Source organism: Pleurodeles waltl, chromosome 3_1 (assembly GCF_031143425.1).
Source record: "Pleurodeles waltl isolate 20211129_DDA chromosome 3_1, aPleWal1.hap1.20221129, whole genome shotgun sequence".
NCBI classification, from domain to species: domain Eukaryota; kingdom Metazoa; phylum Chordata; class Amphibia; order Caudata; family Salamandridae; genus Pleurodeles; species Pleurodeles waltl.
Window position 1 is genome coordinate 996250060 of NC_090440.1, and position 17694 is coordinate 996267753.

Below are 17694 nucleotides of genomic sequence, written 5' to 3' on the forward strand. Positions count from 1 at the left end.
TGGCTACCCTGCACTTACAATGTCTAAGGTTTTGTTTAGACACTGTAGGGGTACCATGCTCATGCACTGGTACCCTCACCTATGGTATAGTGCACCCTGCCTTAGGGCTGTAAGGCCTGCTAGAGGGGTGTCTTACCTATACTGCATAGGCAGTGAGAGGCTGGCATGGCACCCTGAGGGGAGTGCCATGTCGACTTACTCGTTTTGTCCTCACTAGCACACACAAGCTGGTAAGCAGTGTGTCTGTGCTGAGTGAGAGGTCTCCAGGGTGGCATAAGACATGCTGCAGCCCTTAGAGACCTTCCTTGGCATCAGGGCCCTTGGTACTAGAAGTACCAGTTACAAGGGACTTATCTGGATGCCAGGGTCTGCCAATTGTGGATACAAAAGTACAGGTTAGGGAAAGAACACTGGTGCTGGGGCCTGGTTAGCAGGCCTCAGCACACTTTCAATTGTAAACATAGCATCAGCAAAGGCAAAAAGTCAGGGGGCAACCATGCCAAGGAGGCATTTCCTTACACAGGGTCTGCCAATTGTGGATACAAAAGTACAGGTTAGGGAAAGAACACTGGTGCTGGGGCCTGGTTAGCAGGGTCGCAGCACACTTCTCAGTCAAATCAGCATCAGTATCAGGCAAAAAGTGGGGGGTAACTGCAACAGGGAGCCATTTCTTTACAACTAGTAATACTGCTTGGTCAATGCAGATGACGTACTTTGCTATGTCCTACTTGTCATAAATTGTCTAAGCCCTAATTTTCTCCTGGCCACAGGCAAGATCTCACAACCATGTCCCATAATGCTTATGCATATACACCCAAAAGGCAGACTGTGTTTATGGATTTCAGTACATGGCAGACATGAAAAACATTTGCTTGCCAAGGCATTAACCCTTTTGGATTTTCTATGCAGAGGATTGGTCAAAAATAAATTAGAATACACTTTACTGGTCAAAGCTTGTACAATAAGACTTTCGGGAGTAGGATACTTAGTGAGAAAATGTGTGGTATCGGGTGCAGGCCTATGTCAACTGGCCACTTGCCGGCTAACAGGCTGGCAAAAAAATTGCTTTGGTACTAGGCAGCCTAGCAATCAGAGTATATGTGAGGACATCATTAAATAGAAGTAAGGGCTCAGACACAGTTAGCCCAAGCTGCAGAATGTCTATCAAAATATTGGTTTTAGGCTCAATGGAGAGCACTTGAAATTCTAGAACTTTAGCAGCACCAGAACCACAACCGTGAATGAGGCAATTTCTTCAATTGGTGGCCCATGTGGAGAGTCATGCTCCGTCTCAGGGAAGGCATCACGCTCACTGGCATTTTGTAAACTATGAGCATGGCCACTGGAATTATTGGGCAGGTATGGATCAAGTTATTTAGCAACACTGTCAGGGAAAATATTCCACCTTATTAGTACCTGTTTAATACCCAAATACAGCAATAATCAACTTCGAGATGACCAGTCAACTTCTGTAAAGGACTTTCCACTGCGGGGGAAACACGTGTTGCCATATTTTCAATAACTTTTTATCTGCTTGAGCTAGAAACACAATTGTTTGGTTAAAATCTGCAGATTATGCACAGATGAAATAGATGACTAGCTTGGCAAACGCAGAACATCCATGATTGTGTCTAAAAAGCCACAGCACTGCATATTTCCAGTGGCTCTAGGTAGAAGGCTTCATCAATAAAAGGAGGACCAAGCCATCTCCCTCATCATCATCAGTATCCTGAGAAGCACCCTGTTCTGGCATTTGATCAGAGTAAGAACAAAAAAGAACAAGTTGATTGCTGTGACAAGGTAGTGGTACTGAGTTAAAGTCAAGCTGCATGACAACTTGTTGTGCTTTTGCGAATTCATAGCACTAAAGAGGATGAGCTCAGTAATTTTGTGGCTCTGACATGGGTGTTAGTACCAGATCATTAATCAGCACCAATGGCATTGGTTCCGGCATGGGGTGGCAGGGACCATCATGCTCTTCTGGCCAGAGTGAAAGTCAGTACCAGAGTCAGTTTGGACTCAGTAACAATGACCCACCAGTGGTAACCCAACTGGAGGTCCCAGCAGTTCTGTGAGACTCAAAGGTGCTCCAGAGGGATCTTGAAGCGCACTGAAGATTTGCAGCACGGCATTCTTCAAGACCTCGATCTGCTGTGGATTCAGGACGAACTGAGGAATCAGTTCTGTGATCAGAGATCTCCAAGGAGTGCAACAATTCTTGAAGCAATGGGGCCTTTTCTTTGGAGTCTGAGTCGCAGGATGGTGTGAGCCCCACTTCACTTTTGACTTCGACTTACCCACAAAGTTGGAGCAGAGAGTGAAACGTCTGCTGAAACAGTCCTTTAACCAGGGCCATGACTTGGAGGATGACCTGCATGAAAACACCTACTTTTTGTATTCTGTGACAAACAACTTCATAACCCAGTCTCAAACCACCTTGGGGGTGCAGTAGCGCACAATTATCATATGACTTCAAGTCATGCCCGCTGCATCATACCAAAGACACACCTTGTACTGGTAGGTATTCAACATGTGTTCCCTGCAGTTGTAGCACAGTTTGAATACTGTGGTATTCTGTGGGGATATTGTTCCTCAACACACTGTCCAAGAGCCTTTTACGAATGGGTCGTAAGACTGACAAAGTGTGATCTACATTAGAAGGCATGGAAAGAAAAACTGACAATCATTGCACTTATATGCGGGTTACGCTCTGTCACTTATTGGGTGGCATGGAGTAAGCGCAGAGCCACACAACACCACAGCACGCAGGAGCACTGCTAAAAAATTATTTGAATCCAGTATGGCACCTGAGGAATCTGTGGTTACATGTATTAGAAATACAAATTATCAATGGACTTCCCATATGCTCCAAGGCTGCAGACAGAGGTGCAACTCTGTTTGTGTACCTTCTGTGAGCTGCTGCCGCCACGATGCTGGAATCCGACTTAGGGTAACCAGTAAGATGCGTGTGAGACATTCTGGTGTCTCATAGTTTCTCAAGGTAAAATGCCTGCCTGGAACGCAGTTCATTTTAGCTTAACTATCTAGGTGTAATAAAGAACTGCAATTGACTTTTGGACTACCTCTGCTGCTCTTTGAAGTAAAAAAGGAAGTATTCTTTATCAGTTGTGGCCAGAGGTAAGCCAAACTTATATGGTACTCTCTCAAGATGAGCATGGACGTGAGTGATATCATGTGCGGCGACCATGGTTGGGGATGTGCTTTTTCTTCTTATTCCAGATAGATCTTTTCATCCATTCCCTTTGTGGCGATTTTCCTCATTCTCCAGATCATCAGCAGGCATCTCGTCTTGCTACTGCTCTGGTTTGTCCCCTGCTCACCATCTTGTTGATTTTCATCATCAACCAGGTCACAAGGTGAGGATGGTATCGCTGTGGTAGGTCCTGCATCATGGGTAGGTCCCAGACCTGTCTGGCTCTACATTAAAGGCATCAAAGGAAATGGGAGGAATCCTTGCGAATAGTACGATCTACTGATCATCCCTCTGGGTAATCTTACAACCCAGTGTTTTTTCGTCCATTGTGCCATTCTAGAAAGGGGATTGCATTAACCAAATCAGTATGAACACTGCTTATCATAGGAACAATCAATTCTAAACTGCCAGGCAATGCCCTCTCAAGAATGGAACATAAGCAACCTCAGACAGTTTTCAGTCTTGTTAGGCCTCATCAGTGAGGCTTATGGTTCCTGTGGCAAAGCAGGCTTGGGCAGAAAGCACACTGGACACCACTGATAATTATTGTTTAAAAAAAAAAAACAAATATTGGGTGGTGGCATGCCAGTCCATGCATTGTTCCTAGCCTCCCCAACCCTAAAGCCCCAACAGTCTTTCTGCATCCTGGGGAACTAGAACATCCAAATTTGCACAGCAAGCAAGAAGAAATTTAGGTTCTTTGGACATAATGTCGACATATGGGTCAGCACAGAGGGGGTAAATTCCAATTATCTCTCACTTGCCACTGTGAATGATAGCACTACTCAAATGGGTCAGCCAGCAACCAGGGACCCTATAAACACAGGGTATTTTTGTAACTTACGATGGACTGTTTTTATCAGGAGACATGTGGGAATACTGGGTGAAAGGAATTTTAAGATCCATGCAGATTCAGGTTGTTTCCATCATAGAAATATGAGGAAAATGTTTGTTTTAACAAACATTCAAGGTTTTCGAAGAATTACTGGCTTGGGTAAAAGGCAGTCAGATCCATGAAGTCATGCTATCCTGAACCCTCCTTGGTGTCCAGTTTTTTTAAATGTTGGGGGTGGTAGGTTTCCATGAGTGGTGGCTGAGCCTGCACCCAAATTATGCAGCTACACACAATGCCATAATGGGCAATTTATCATGGTGAAAATGGTATGTATTTAAATTGCATCTTGGGTTCTTTCCTACACCCACCCAAAAGTGGTGTACTGAGTGGAAAAGCAGAACAGCAGAACATTTGTCACTATTAAATTAGTTTCCTTCTCTTGTAAGCCGTGTGCAAGAAAGAACACATTTTGCAAAAATCCCTTAGAATAATAAAATAGTATGTGTCACCCCAGATTTAGAGTTGTACAAATATCCCTATTCCTAAATGCAGTATCTCTTGGGCCCATTTAAATAATGCATAGGTTTCCTTCACACCCAGTTTTCATTCATTAGATTTTACATATGAATTGCTGCATAGTTGGTCCCCATTAAAAATCATCATAAGCTGCAAGTCAGGTGTTGGCTCTTGGCATCACTTGTTTTTAAACAACACAAACACGAAAGCCAAGTGATCAGAAAGAGTTTGACATATGTAAAGGTATATTATTTTTGTAAATCGTGATGGGGCAAAAAATTACAGATAAAAACACCGTAATCTATTTTATTTTTTCCTACTTATTTTCATTATTTATTTTTAATTTTATGAATAGTTTCTTTTGGAAAACCATGAGAGGTTAAAATTTACCCCCTTACTGAACTTGGAAATCTGTGTAGCTTTCAGAAATGTACAGTTTTCTAGATTCATCCATAGGTTAAAACCACACAAACTACAAACAATAGATAAAAACGGCGATATTTCTTTTTTTATCAAAACTCCTTGTACGTCAAAGCTGGAGAAGATGGTGCTCTTATCACAGTAAACCTTTTACTGATGCCAGTATGAGTTAAAAAATAAGCTTTTGGCACAGCACCTTTTCCACTGAAAAATTATATATTTTGGATATTTTCTCAGTTCACAAATCCCGGGTACATTTACAAACCCAAATGTGGGGAAAAGGATGCAAGTTAGGCCTGGGTATATATGTGGGAGAAAAAGCTATGAAGGCTAAACATCACAATCAAGGCTCGGCGAAGGGAATACTTTCTAACTTGAAAGTATTCTAGTTCAAATGAGGAAAAATCTTTAAGTACAAAGTAAGTTCAAAGAGTAATTAATCATTTAAACAAAAGTTGGTATTGTTAATGTATATTTTGAGTGGGCATTCTAAGATCACTTCCCATTGAAAAGAAGCCTCACCTTGTACCAGGAAGTGTGAAAAAACATGTAAATTATCATCCTTGCACAGTGTGTTCATACAAATTTGCCTCACTATAACATTTGCAAACTGGTGAACTTTTTTCCTCAACTTCAGAAGTGTGATAATTTATAGAACTTCAAAAATACGTATTACAAAACTAAACTGTGCGAAATGTACTATTCTACTAAGTCAATGGATTTAGTGTGCTTTAATAATAAAGTCCAATACTACTTTGAACACCAGCCAATTCCCTGTAACCCAACATTCTGACCTCGTAAAAAGGTCCTTTTCTGCTCAGTTACAGGGTAATGAGTTTAGGCAAAGAAAAACAGCATAGACATTTGTACTTTTTGAAAAATTAATTATTATTCCAACAAAGGAACAACCAAGTACATAATAAAATCTGTAAATGAAGAGCTTTTCTTCAGATCTTGATAACAGATGTATTATGTTCATTAAAAACAGAATCTCCAGCAAGACAAAACACATACCAATACAGTACTGCAATGTGGAAGAACTAATGACGATGCAAGAAGCTCCAAGTAAATGAAGACAAGCGTTCCAAAGAATATTCCGGAAAAAACCCAGCTAAAACTCCTTAGTTTGACACCTATCTTTCATCTACAATGACTTGATTGGCGAATAGAAGTGTAGCAAATGTGGGCAGGAAGAACATGATGAAAAGGACATCTTCACATCAAGTCTGTCATTACTGGGCACTCGGCCTCAGAGGAGGGATGTTTTACGAGAATATTGGTTCGAGACATTAAGATAACTCCTTAATTACTATTTTTCAGATCTGTTTACAGCACAGACCCATTGTCTAAAGACTACAGAACTTTGTTCTATATAAATCATTAGTTAAGAAATGTCAGTTCATATCTGCACAATGATTCTGCAAAAAGCTGCTTAGATAATTCTATAGTAGTGGGCATATGTGTGGGGTAGGCACCCATCTGCAAGAGAATGTACAAACTGAATTGTGAAATAGCAGACCAGTAAGAAATACACTCCCCTAGACAGGTTTTGTTATGTCTAGCCCCAATAACGCACTTCCATAAAATATTGTCCCTTCTTGTTGCTCATCTGTGTTTACTTTAAAACGATCTACATTTTCAGCTGCGGTAATTCTGTTGAACAGAGGGTGGTATCATTCCAGTAACAGTGATGGATGGTGTTGGCAAAGCCTAAAAAACCCTTAATAAAGTCCACAAATACAACAGACTATCAAAGAGCCAACAAACAAAAACCATGTATACTTGATGGTCATTTTGAGCAGATGCAATATTTAGTATTTTTTTTTTTGGATTTTAGCTCCAGTTTAGCAACAGATATCCAAAAAGTTCAAGCCTGTTGAAAGGCCTGATTTCTGGGACAAGCTGCAGAGTGCACCTACCTGGTGGTACAGTCAGTGTGGTTCCCGTCTCCTGACAGTAGCCAATGGGACGGATATAGGGGCTGCTGGAATCGCACCTGCATTGACAAGAAAGAAAGAAGTCAGTGACAGAGGTGGAGAGCCTCATGGATAAGTGATCTCTTTCAGGTGCTGTCAGGCCTGATGACTAGGGAGAGGAAGCCAGAGGTAAAGGCACAAGGTACTTTGATTGATGCAATGAGGCGCCTCATTTGTTCTGGTCTGGCTTGTTTTAGATGTTAGCGAGTCTGTGTGCAGTGGCTGTGTTATATCTGATGGATTTTAGAAAATAGAGTCTCTTTTCAGACACTTAGGGCCATATGTATGAACACTTTTTCCCATAGACACAGAATGGGTAAAAACCTTTGCTACATCTGGCCCTTAAGCCCTTTTGTCAACCACTGTTATCATTGTTTTTCCCACTGAAGGAGAAAAATGTATTTTTTTTTAAAAGAATACAACTTCCTATGAACTATTGCCCTGAGATCATCTTACGACACGTCTAGTATTTGTCTACATTCTAATGCTTGTACTTTAATTTCCCATCACAAATCCCAAATTATAAGATTGATAACCCAAAAGAAAATACCGGCCAAACCACTCATACAAACAATGGAGAAAGCAAAGCACCTTGCCAATTAATCTGTGATTAGCCTTTACGTGAGAGGTGAATTAATCCTAAATACACCTGCACTGACAACCAATCTCAGAGCACGTATCACAGACACATAATGGCAGCTCATGATCCTTGACATGAACTACTTCAAAGACCAACAGGTTAGGTTAGTTAAGTTAACATCCCAGAGGTGAAGCAAGGAAATATGTGGTAAGTAAAAGATCATAGGCAACTTAGCGTGTTCATTCTATACAGTCTTAATAAAAAAGTAATACTTTGAACTCTTCCCTTTGATCTGTCCTTTAATTCTTTAAATGATTCATGAATTTGGAGATTCAAAGAGGTTTTTGAAAAGGAGTACTCTCAGAAATCTTAGTTTTATAGAAGTACCTGTAGTTCAGTTTTAATCATGAAGGTGTTACAACAATCTAAGAAAACAGGGAAGGAGGAGCCGTGACACATGAATGTACGTCACCCACAACCGACAACCAGAGCACTACTTAAATATCTTTTTCCGCACAGATGTGAGATAGTTAAAAAATAACCGTCCAGCCCTCAGAGGGGGCTTTGTAGTGCGCCAGTTTAAAGTAACTTAATCAAGTACTGGAATTTTCTTCTGTAGGTACCCAATGAATTTACTACAGTGGTCTCAGTCTGGTTCTGTGTGACAATGCGAGTACTTGCAGGCTCCTATTCTTGAGAAACCACCCATCAATTCATTTGCATCTGCCACCAAGAAAGTGGAACAAGTAGTAAACTTCTTCACTGCGCACACACACAAACTTCACACACAACTTAGAAAAACATACAAACTTAAATAATTTCCCGCTCTCCACATTCATATATTTTCAAAGGACTACCACACAGCTCCATGAGAGTTAGAGGAGAGTTTGAACTGAGAGAATGTTTCAGTAATACTTCTCCAAGCTGCATCCAGTCTAAGTAATGGTACATATAAAGCCTAAAGATAGATTTAGGTAGAAGCACTGCATGTTTTCCTTATTAGGGCAACATTCTCAAAGAAAGTTACCGCTCATTGGAGATTTACTATTAGTAGAACACTCGCTGAGGTGGCCCCGCAAAGAATGATCAAGCATTTTGTAACAATGTAATACAGGAAGAACACTACAATTGACATTGCTCAACCTATTATCTTTTTATGTGTTGTTCCGGCAGATGTTCTAGTTCTAGACATCCATCACAATAACCTCTAGTCGTAGAACAATTTTCTGCCCCTGTGACAGGTAGTGGCTTGCCAACTAGGCCCAAGCATCTGCTCTTGCTTGGAGAAGGCACCAAGGATATGGACCCCATAGATGCTGCCATGTGCATCTCTTTCCACATAACTGAATCTGATAACACACGGATTTGAATAAACACGGAGTAGACAACATATACTTATTTATATGAAGATGGACACTGTCGGGGCAAAAGGTTAAACGACAAGCATAAGAAAAACAAAAAGCGGCAAGACAACCACAGATACTTGATCTCCACTGTCCTAAACAATGGAGATGCCTGGAGTAGAATAAAGAGCTCCATAGTCACACCGCACATCAATTATTCAAAGAAGTACATGTTCTCTGATAATGTACAATGAGCCTGTATGTGGATCCTTCCATATTTCACACATTTACAATATGTCACGAGCTCTGCAAGCTATGCTTCAGATGTGGTGAAAATTGTAGGTGCAGATCTTACAACTACCATCATATCCTCACAACAATCATATCAGACAGACAGCAGACTTTTGATTATTGCTGGAAAATAGAAAAATAGTAATGTGATAAAAAATATAAGCCTTCCTGAAACAAATCAATGTCCTAAAAAAGAAAAAATATATAAAAATGGGTATAGCAAATAATGAAAAAGAAAAATGGAGTAAAAAGACATGGAAAAATGGTAAAAGGCAAAAAAAAGACAATTACATAATCAAACACCTCAATAATAATTAAGAGTTCAGTGTATCATGCTACTTAGATGGAGAAAAGAACGTCAAATACTTCATAGTCTAGCACATCAGAGTATCTGTGTGAAGCACACATAAAACATCAATGATGAGGGAAAAAGGCAGAGGGCGATGGCCAGAAACCCTGGCCATTTTTTCTTCATTTCTTGTGACTCTTTCTTATTTTGACTAGCGAAACTCAAAGTTCATGCAATTGAGCCATAATTAAGCCACTCTTTAAGAATGGTTCAAGTGATAATCCTGCTTGCTACAGGTGTATTTCCTTAATGAAAATGTCAAACAATCTTTTTAAAAATTTGCCCTGTTGAGGTCTAAAGAATGGGCTACAGAACATGCTTTATTTTAATTGAATATGCTTTGTTTCAATATGGACAATCAACTTTAGACCACTGGTTTGCGAGTCTGCCTGGAGATCAACTGAATAGCATAACTCCTTATATGAGTGGTAGATGATTTTTGGACAGCCTTTAACTCTTGAGTGGTCGATTTTGTGGACCAAGGAAAGAAGACTAAATATACTGTAGTAGGACTCCCGTTGTTAGAACGAGACTGCTGGATTAGGGGCGGCAGCACCACAGTTTGGGGTGACTGAGTCAATCCCACACCGTCTTGGCAGCTGTCAGCACAACCTTCTCAGCTAGCTAGCAGCACCTCACCCAAACCTGAAAGAAAAGGTGATATGTGGCAGCCTGAACATGATACTCTGTAACTTGTCAGGGGAAGTCGTGGTCGACAAGTCCCACCCCTTTCTTTAATTTTTGCTATCCCCAAGGCAGGTTTTTTGTTGAATTGTGTCATTCAAAAATATCATTTGTAAGGGAATAAGGCATGCTCTAAACAAAGTTTCTCTACCCTGTATCTGCCAATTACATGTTCCCCACACACTCTTTAACACAACTGAGTTCTTCCAAAATTCATAGCCTTCAAAGGCCAACTGGGAACCAAAGCAATCTGAATAAATACATTTGGTGTTGGTTAGCAATAGCTTTCTCACTTTAGAAGGAGGAGCACTTTGAAAAAACAAGCTTCTGCATTCCTACCATCATGTCCAGAAAAATATGCAAACTTTTCAACATACGTTTTGGAACTCCCCACTAGAGGAGTCGGACAATGTTCCATTGTGTGTAATTAAAAACAGATCTCGGTGTACAAGTTCGGTGCAGAAAGTGATGTCCGTAATAATGGTAACAAAACATTTCCCCATGATTCGCTGTATTTATATATACATCTTCACTTTCAAATGCCTTGTAAAATTCAAGCTCAGAAGCATGGCGTCAACTTTTTTAACATCCCATTCACCAGAAAGAACCCCAGGTGTAATACCATAATTCATCAAAACTTTAAAAATGTATGAACGTTGAATGACCTCCTTAGGACCAAATACATCATGTAGTACTTTATCCCACACAGGCCCATCAGAATTGGAACAGCTGAAATGTTCAGAAGAGACACGTCTCTTCAAAGGTGTCAAAACCTCATCCATCAGTTCAACAGCAGAGCTTTCTGGAAGATAATGACCATTTATCAGCAGAAAGAAAACAAGGACAAAAACCAATCCATAGCAGAAAGGCAAGTAATGCTAGTGTTATTTATAGATGGTACTACAAGCGAACCAAATAATTGCTTTTAAGCCAGTTATAAAGATTACTTGTTGCTAAAACAGGAGCAGTTGCAAATGTAGAAGAATTTGAAGAAAAGTTGTCTATGTTGGCAAGGTAAACAGAAGCTGTTTGTGCGAAGACAGGAGCCGGTAAAGAACTAATAGAAGGACCCAATGGTGGTGGTTCATAGTAGACTATATCATCCATCTGTGTTGTACTGGAATAATATGCTATACATAGGTTGGACGTTTCTGGTTGGTGAAGTAGTGACAGGAAGTAGCAAAAGCTTGTTCTCTGCCCTCCCAAAGCTAGAGGAGACAACTGTAGTACTAGTACTTGTAGAAGAATTACTGAGTGCTTGAAGAGGCATATCACGCTGGGTAGTGGGGGAGGGTTAGGGAACTACCTGGGAATCCTCGTGGTCTACTGTCCAGGATTGGCCACATGGCGCATTTTGGCTTTGTCAATTGAAACAAAACGGTTTTCTTTAGAAACCGGAAGGCGTGAAATTATGATAGTTCTGATACCATGTATTTCCAGGACTGGAACCGGTGCTCTGTAGGATGAGCCAAACTCCTTTTTTTTTTTTTTTAACAACAATCTTTTCTTGTATCAGATCCCCAACTTTAGGATCCCCAACTTCTACATCCGGTAGATGTTGTTGGCAAATACATCATTCCTAAGGTGACAGTACAGGCAGATGAATTTTCATCATGGAATGTATGTTGTTCCTGTAAAACAGTGACACAGTCATTTATGTCAAATGGTGTTTCTGCCGCTACCGCACCAGGGCCATCAAGATCTGTGACATACATAGGTATCCCAAACAGGACCTTTTTAGGGGTGCGTCCTCCCAAACCACCTTCTGGGCAGATTGTTTAGTGCTCTCTGGACCCCATATAGGTTATAAAACCAACTACAATCAGAACCTAATAACCTTGCTATTAAGGATTTCTTTAAGTCTTGGTTCTTACGCTCTACAATAGAATTACCCTTGGGATGATACAGAGACGAGTGATGAGTTTAAAACCCATCGCTGCCATTGCATCTCTGAATGCCATGGAGGCAAAAGCAAGGCCCTGGTCTGTGTGGAATGCTGCAACCAAATATGTCCAGATGAAGACAGTTTGGGCATCAGCTGATTGTTGTGGCCATACTCACAGGAATCCAGAACATAAATCACCAACAATATGTATTTGTATGCACCATCAGATTGTAAGGGACCGCAATAGTCGAGATACACACAGTGTAGTGGTTTATTTGATAGTACAAGGGGGTGTCTGCAGTAGGTGTTTGAAGGTGGAACCCTAAATTTGTTGACAGATGTCACAGCAGAGGGGACATACTACTTAGTCTGCTTGTATAGACCAGCTACCTGTAGTGTTTTTGTAGCAGGGATATAGTATATGCCACACCAGTATAGGCAGAAGCAATACCCTCATGCACTGCTTTAATGAGATCTAGTCTCTGATCTTGGTTGGGGAACACACAATGGCCCACCCCTGGAATTGTTGCAAAGGCAATATTTTTGGCACTGAGGTGGTAGGTATATTTAGCAGGGTATGCTTTTGGAAGGGGCTTGGCTTTAGCTGAGGCTTTCATGGAGCCAATGCCTCACTGTCCAGTCTCGTATGAACGAGTGATTAAGCAACAGCAAACGTAGCTGCTGCGGATTTGGCAGCTTTATTAGCCCAAGTGTTTCCAACAATGGAGCTCCTACATGTTGGTGATCCAATGTATGTACCCCATGAGCTCTGTGTAGTCGGTCATTAAGTTCTGCTACCCTCCCGCACAAGTTTTTGGGTTTGATGGTGTTCCCTTTTGAATCCCTGAACCCATTCAGGCACCAATTATGTAAGTAATCATTGTAGGACTGGCCACAGTAATACGAATCACACAACATCAATGTGGGCTGTTCTGGATGCGGATGTTCCAGTGCAAAAATTAGAGCCTTAAGCTCTGCAAGTTGTACAGTGCAATCCCTTAGGGTCTGTGTGTTAGTATGTTGAGGGTGGAATCTACCATCCCTCATGACTCTGTCTACTACTGCACAAGCAGCAGAGTACTTATTTTTAGTAACTACAGCTGGTTGTACTGAACCATCAGTGTGAATGAAGGTTCGGCATTAATCAAGAGGCATGATGTTAGAGAGTATGGGGTATTCAAGCTCAGATAGTAGAAATTAATAGGTCTGTAGCTTGGGGGCGAAAACATAATCAACATCAGTGGCAGTCAGGGGGGTTGCCCATTGGATCCACATGTGTGGATGTAATGCTTTTGTCTTTGGAACGCTAGCTTTGGTAACCGTCTCGAGGGCTGGCACCGGGGTAACAACAATGCGTTTCCCTTGGTCAAGTGGCCTCTCCTTGATGACAGCCATCCGTAGAGCAGCCAGTTTTTTTCTGTTGGGGCAAAACATTGTTCTGCATTGGAGTATAAGTGTGATTTGTATGCTATGCTTATTAAACGTGACATAGCTGAACCCGATGGCACCAGGAATTATTCTGATGACCATGTTTCTTTTGTTATCACATGTATGTAAGTGTTGTGCTTCTAGCATGTCTTGTTGTAAATCTCTAAGTATGCGTGTATGTTCTGGTGTTCAGTGTTTGATTGAAAGGACAAATCAAGTCAGAGTGGTTTTATGTGGTGTGCATAAACTGGAATTAATGTTCTGCCAAAATTAAAGAAACCAGTAATGACTGCAGTTTCTTGATGGTATTTGGTGGTTGAAGGTGAGCGCACTTTTCTAAAAAGTATAGGCCTAGGCTTTTGCCTAGATAATTTGTATCCCAAAATGGGACACTAAGAAAAGCAATTTTGGTTTCTTGAAGTTAAATTTGTAGCCTTGGGCCGCAAATCCTAAAACAATGCGATCCACTTGGGCCAAATGTGCATTTATGTCATCGACATAGGACAACCCCTAAGGATCAATGTCCTATAGTATCGATGTTACATGGGCAGAAAATACCCTGGGGCTGTTCTTATACGTCTGAGGCAATCAACAAAAGCACAGCTGAAAGCATAATGCGCTGAAGGCGCTAAGATCCAGGCTTTCAGGTGCTAGATTTTGCTAGAAGAAACCATTGGAAATATCGACTACTTAATCTGAGCCATTCCACAGACCTTCCTCATTTCAGAGGTTCTGTTTTGGTGTCTATTGACAAGGTAAAGAATCTGTTAAATAAGTTACTTATCTCAAGTTATGCTCTTTCTGGTGGCTTCTTCACCTCCCTCCAGCCCCCCAAACCGTATTATGCCTCATTGCCCTAATAATTGCAGCACATATATTTTATTGTAGACTGCAGTTTATATGTACAAGACCTTCTGCTAAATAAAGCAAGATGTTGGACTTGTCGACCACGTGTTTCCCTAAGAAGTCAGACTGTCATGTTCAGGCACCACAAATCACCTTTTCTTTCAGATTTGGGTGAGATGCTGCTAGCTAGTCGAAAGGGTTGGGCCGACAGCAGCCAAGATGGTGTGGGATTGACTCAGTCATCGTCAAATGTTGGTGCTGCTGCCCCTAATCCAGCAGTCTTGTTCTAACCATGGGAGTCCTGTGACATGGCGCCACCAACAATGGTTAGGCACAAATTATCCAGATCCCCTGAATATCTCTGTCTCACTTTCTCACTATTTCTTTCGCACTATAATGTTGCTGAGTTTGGTGCTGTGTGCATTTTGGATATCAAATGTGTGTGCATGACTGTTTAAATGTCTGTAAAATAACACTATTTTATATGAATGGTCAGTTTTTGCTATGGGGAATAATAGGTTATTCACTGCAGAGACGAAGGCTTGTATTATTCCCTGGTACTCCAGTTGTGTGAGACTCTCTCTCACAGGTGCTTTAGCTTCATGTTTCATTGGATATTGAATCTGGATCTCTGGAGTAGATCTAATTGGTGTTACATGGTAGGAGGAATCTCTATCCCACCCTAGGTGGTTTCAGTACAGCACAGGAGCCTGAGCCAAAGCCCAATCGACAGTGTAGACTTCCTTTACTACATCTGGAACTAGGACTGAGAAAGAAGGCAAAATGACATCTTGTGGGAGCATCCAGAAGATCTAAAAGACAGTGGCGACATACTGTGGCCTCTGCTGTGCTGTCTAGCAGTCATTGCTCACGTCCTGTTCTTCAACAACGTTTCAGCACGAGTGTCATCTTTAATTGAAATTGCTGCCACCTTTTTCCTTTTAAAGTGGGGTTTTTGCTGTGGAAGTTTCTCTTCCGTTTTTGTGAAAGTCTCTAAGGAGCGTTGAGAGTCTTTTTTCATCTTCATTGTGGCACTTTGGTGTTCTGACCATTCTCCTCTGTCTCTCAGTTTATCCGGTGTGCCATGGAAGGAATTACATGGACGACTATCAGTATATTGATATCTATATGGTGTTTTTAAAGTATCCCTATTTGTAAGGTTGTATCTTTTTTTCAGAGGTCTCCGGTGGAGATTCTCCTCTTTGTGGTCTTCTATCTTTATTTTGTTTTGGTTTATCCCAGTGTTTTTAGAGCTCTCTTGTGCCTGCTTAGTACCCTCCTTATTGGAGGTACTCTGTAGTTGTGGTTTGGTTGGTCTGGCCCCCAGACTATCCCAAGCTATACTCGTATAAATTTGGGAAATTTGGTAGCTCACGCTCCTGGTCCTAATGAGGAACCTCCCAGAGCCGCTGGTGTATTTCCAGTGCTGCTGCTTCCCCTCTGAAATTACTTACAATTATTGAGAAGACTGTGTCCAAATTGCACATCAGCTTCATCCCCAAGTCCAGGGCCGGGGCTGCCCTGTGTTTATTTTGAATATGTTTTAATACTTTCGGTAAATTCGCAGGTGTCGGTGTACCATGAGTGGTGGTATATATTGCAGGAAAGACTGCGCCCAGTCTTCTAAAGAAGGAACTATCCTGGCAAGCACATTGTGAGAATTTTATGTTTGTCTTGGGGTCTCATATGGGGAAACACTGCTTACAGTTGCTTTATGTTTTTTGCGCAACCCAGAACAGAATCTTCTCCAGCTCAGTGGGCACTTTTCCCATTACTGAATGGATAGTTTGTGGGTTAATCCCTGTTTCAGCCAACTGATTTATAGCTGGAGCAGCCCTCATTAGGTGGTGTATAAAGTCTGCATCACAAATTGTATTAATCATCAATATATCGATACTAACTCCTTGTATAGTGTGCGTACTTCAGCCGTTGGCAGATCTTGCACACTGGGATGTGGTGTGTGGTGTGTGTGTGTGAACAATGTTGGCCACGTTGGACCTTCGTTGCTCGAGAACCTAACCTAAAGGGTTGTATTACATGTGTAAGGGCGCCATTAAATCAATCTTGGTGTTCTTGATAATTTAGAGGTATAGATGGATACTGGTAAACTCTGTAAGGGTATGTGCACTACTCTGTATGTATGAACTGTGTTAGAGTCAGTGTTCATTTTAGGGAAGGTGTCCCATGAATAGAATATTTCCGTTCTGTAAGTGTCTTGAGCTTCAACTAAAAGTGTGACATCCCCGCCCTCATTTGTTAAGCTATTAGCTAAAAGGAACTGTGTAGCACGTTGTCTACAGTTCTCTAAGATATTTACTGTTTGTGTCATATTAAGAAATAGATATCAGAATCTGGAACACCAAATGGGGGAATCTTTTTAAGGTTAAAGCTTGAACATCCTACAGCCTAGTTAGGTGCTCCCTAGTGAGTTGAGGAGGATTTTCTCCAAGACCACAGGCAACTCTGTGAAATGGTACTTAAGGTACCTTAGTATGTATGTGAGACAGAGATATTCAGGGGACCTGGATAATTTGTGCCTAACCATTGTTGGTGGCGCCATGTCACAGGACTCCCATTGTTAGAACAAGACTGCTGGATTAGGGGCAGCAGCACCAACATTTGATGATGACTGAGTCAATCCCACACCATCTTGGCTGCTGTCGGCCCAACCCTTTCGACTAGCTAGCAGCATCTCACCCAAATCTGAAAGAAAAGGTGATTTGTGGTGCCTGAACATGACAGTCTGACTTCTTAGGGAAACACGTGGTCGACAAGTCCAACATCTTGCTTTCATTAGCAGAAGGTCCTGTACATATAAACAGGCAAAGAAAGAGATGCAGGATGGTTTTCAATATATTTATTTAAAAAACTGCAGTCTACAATAAAATATATGTGCTGCAATTATTAGGGCAATGAGGCATAATACGGATTGGGGGGGCTGGAAGGAGGTGAAGAAGCCACCAGAAAGAGCATAACCTGAGAAGTAACTTATTTAACAGATTCTTTACCTTGTCAGTAGACACCAAAACAGAACCTCTGAAATGAGGAAGGTCTGTGGAATGGTTCAGATTAAGTAGTCCTGTAGGACCGAGCAGGGAAAAAGATAATTTCCACCCAGATAAGATCTATCAAGGCAATATTATTTGTGAAGATGTGCATTGATGCCCATTTAACAGCCTGACTTATCCATGACAGGCATTCCACGTGCTAATGCAGCAGAAGCAGCCTTAGCTTTAATGGAATGGGCCTGTGATCCCTCAGGTAGCTGATTCTTAGCTAGTGCATAGCAACTTTTAATGTAGTGAACTTTCCTCCTGGAGATGATTC

The 17694-nt window shown here is 41.4% G+C and overlaps 1 protein-coding gene across 6 annotated transcripts in view; it reads right to left on the bottom strand.

Annotated features, from left to right (window-relative positions):
* The window catches only part of L3MBTL3 (L3MBTL histone methyl-lysine binding protein 3), a 558444-nt gene that overhangs the window by 157597 nt on the left and 383153 nt on the right, over positions 1–17694 (bottom strand). For all 6 annotated transcript variants that reach the window (XM_069224176.1, XM_069224178.1, XM_069224181.1 and 3 more), the window contains one exon: positions 6905–6981. In XM_069224176.1, the coding sequence (XP_069080277.1) occupies positions 6905–6981 (77 nt within the window). The remainder of the gene's footprint in view (positions 1–6904; positions 6982–17694) is intronic.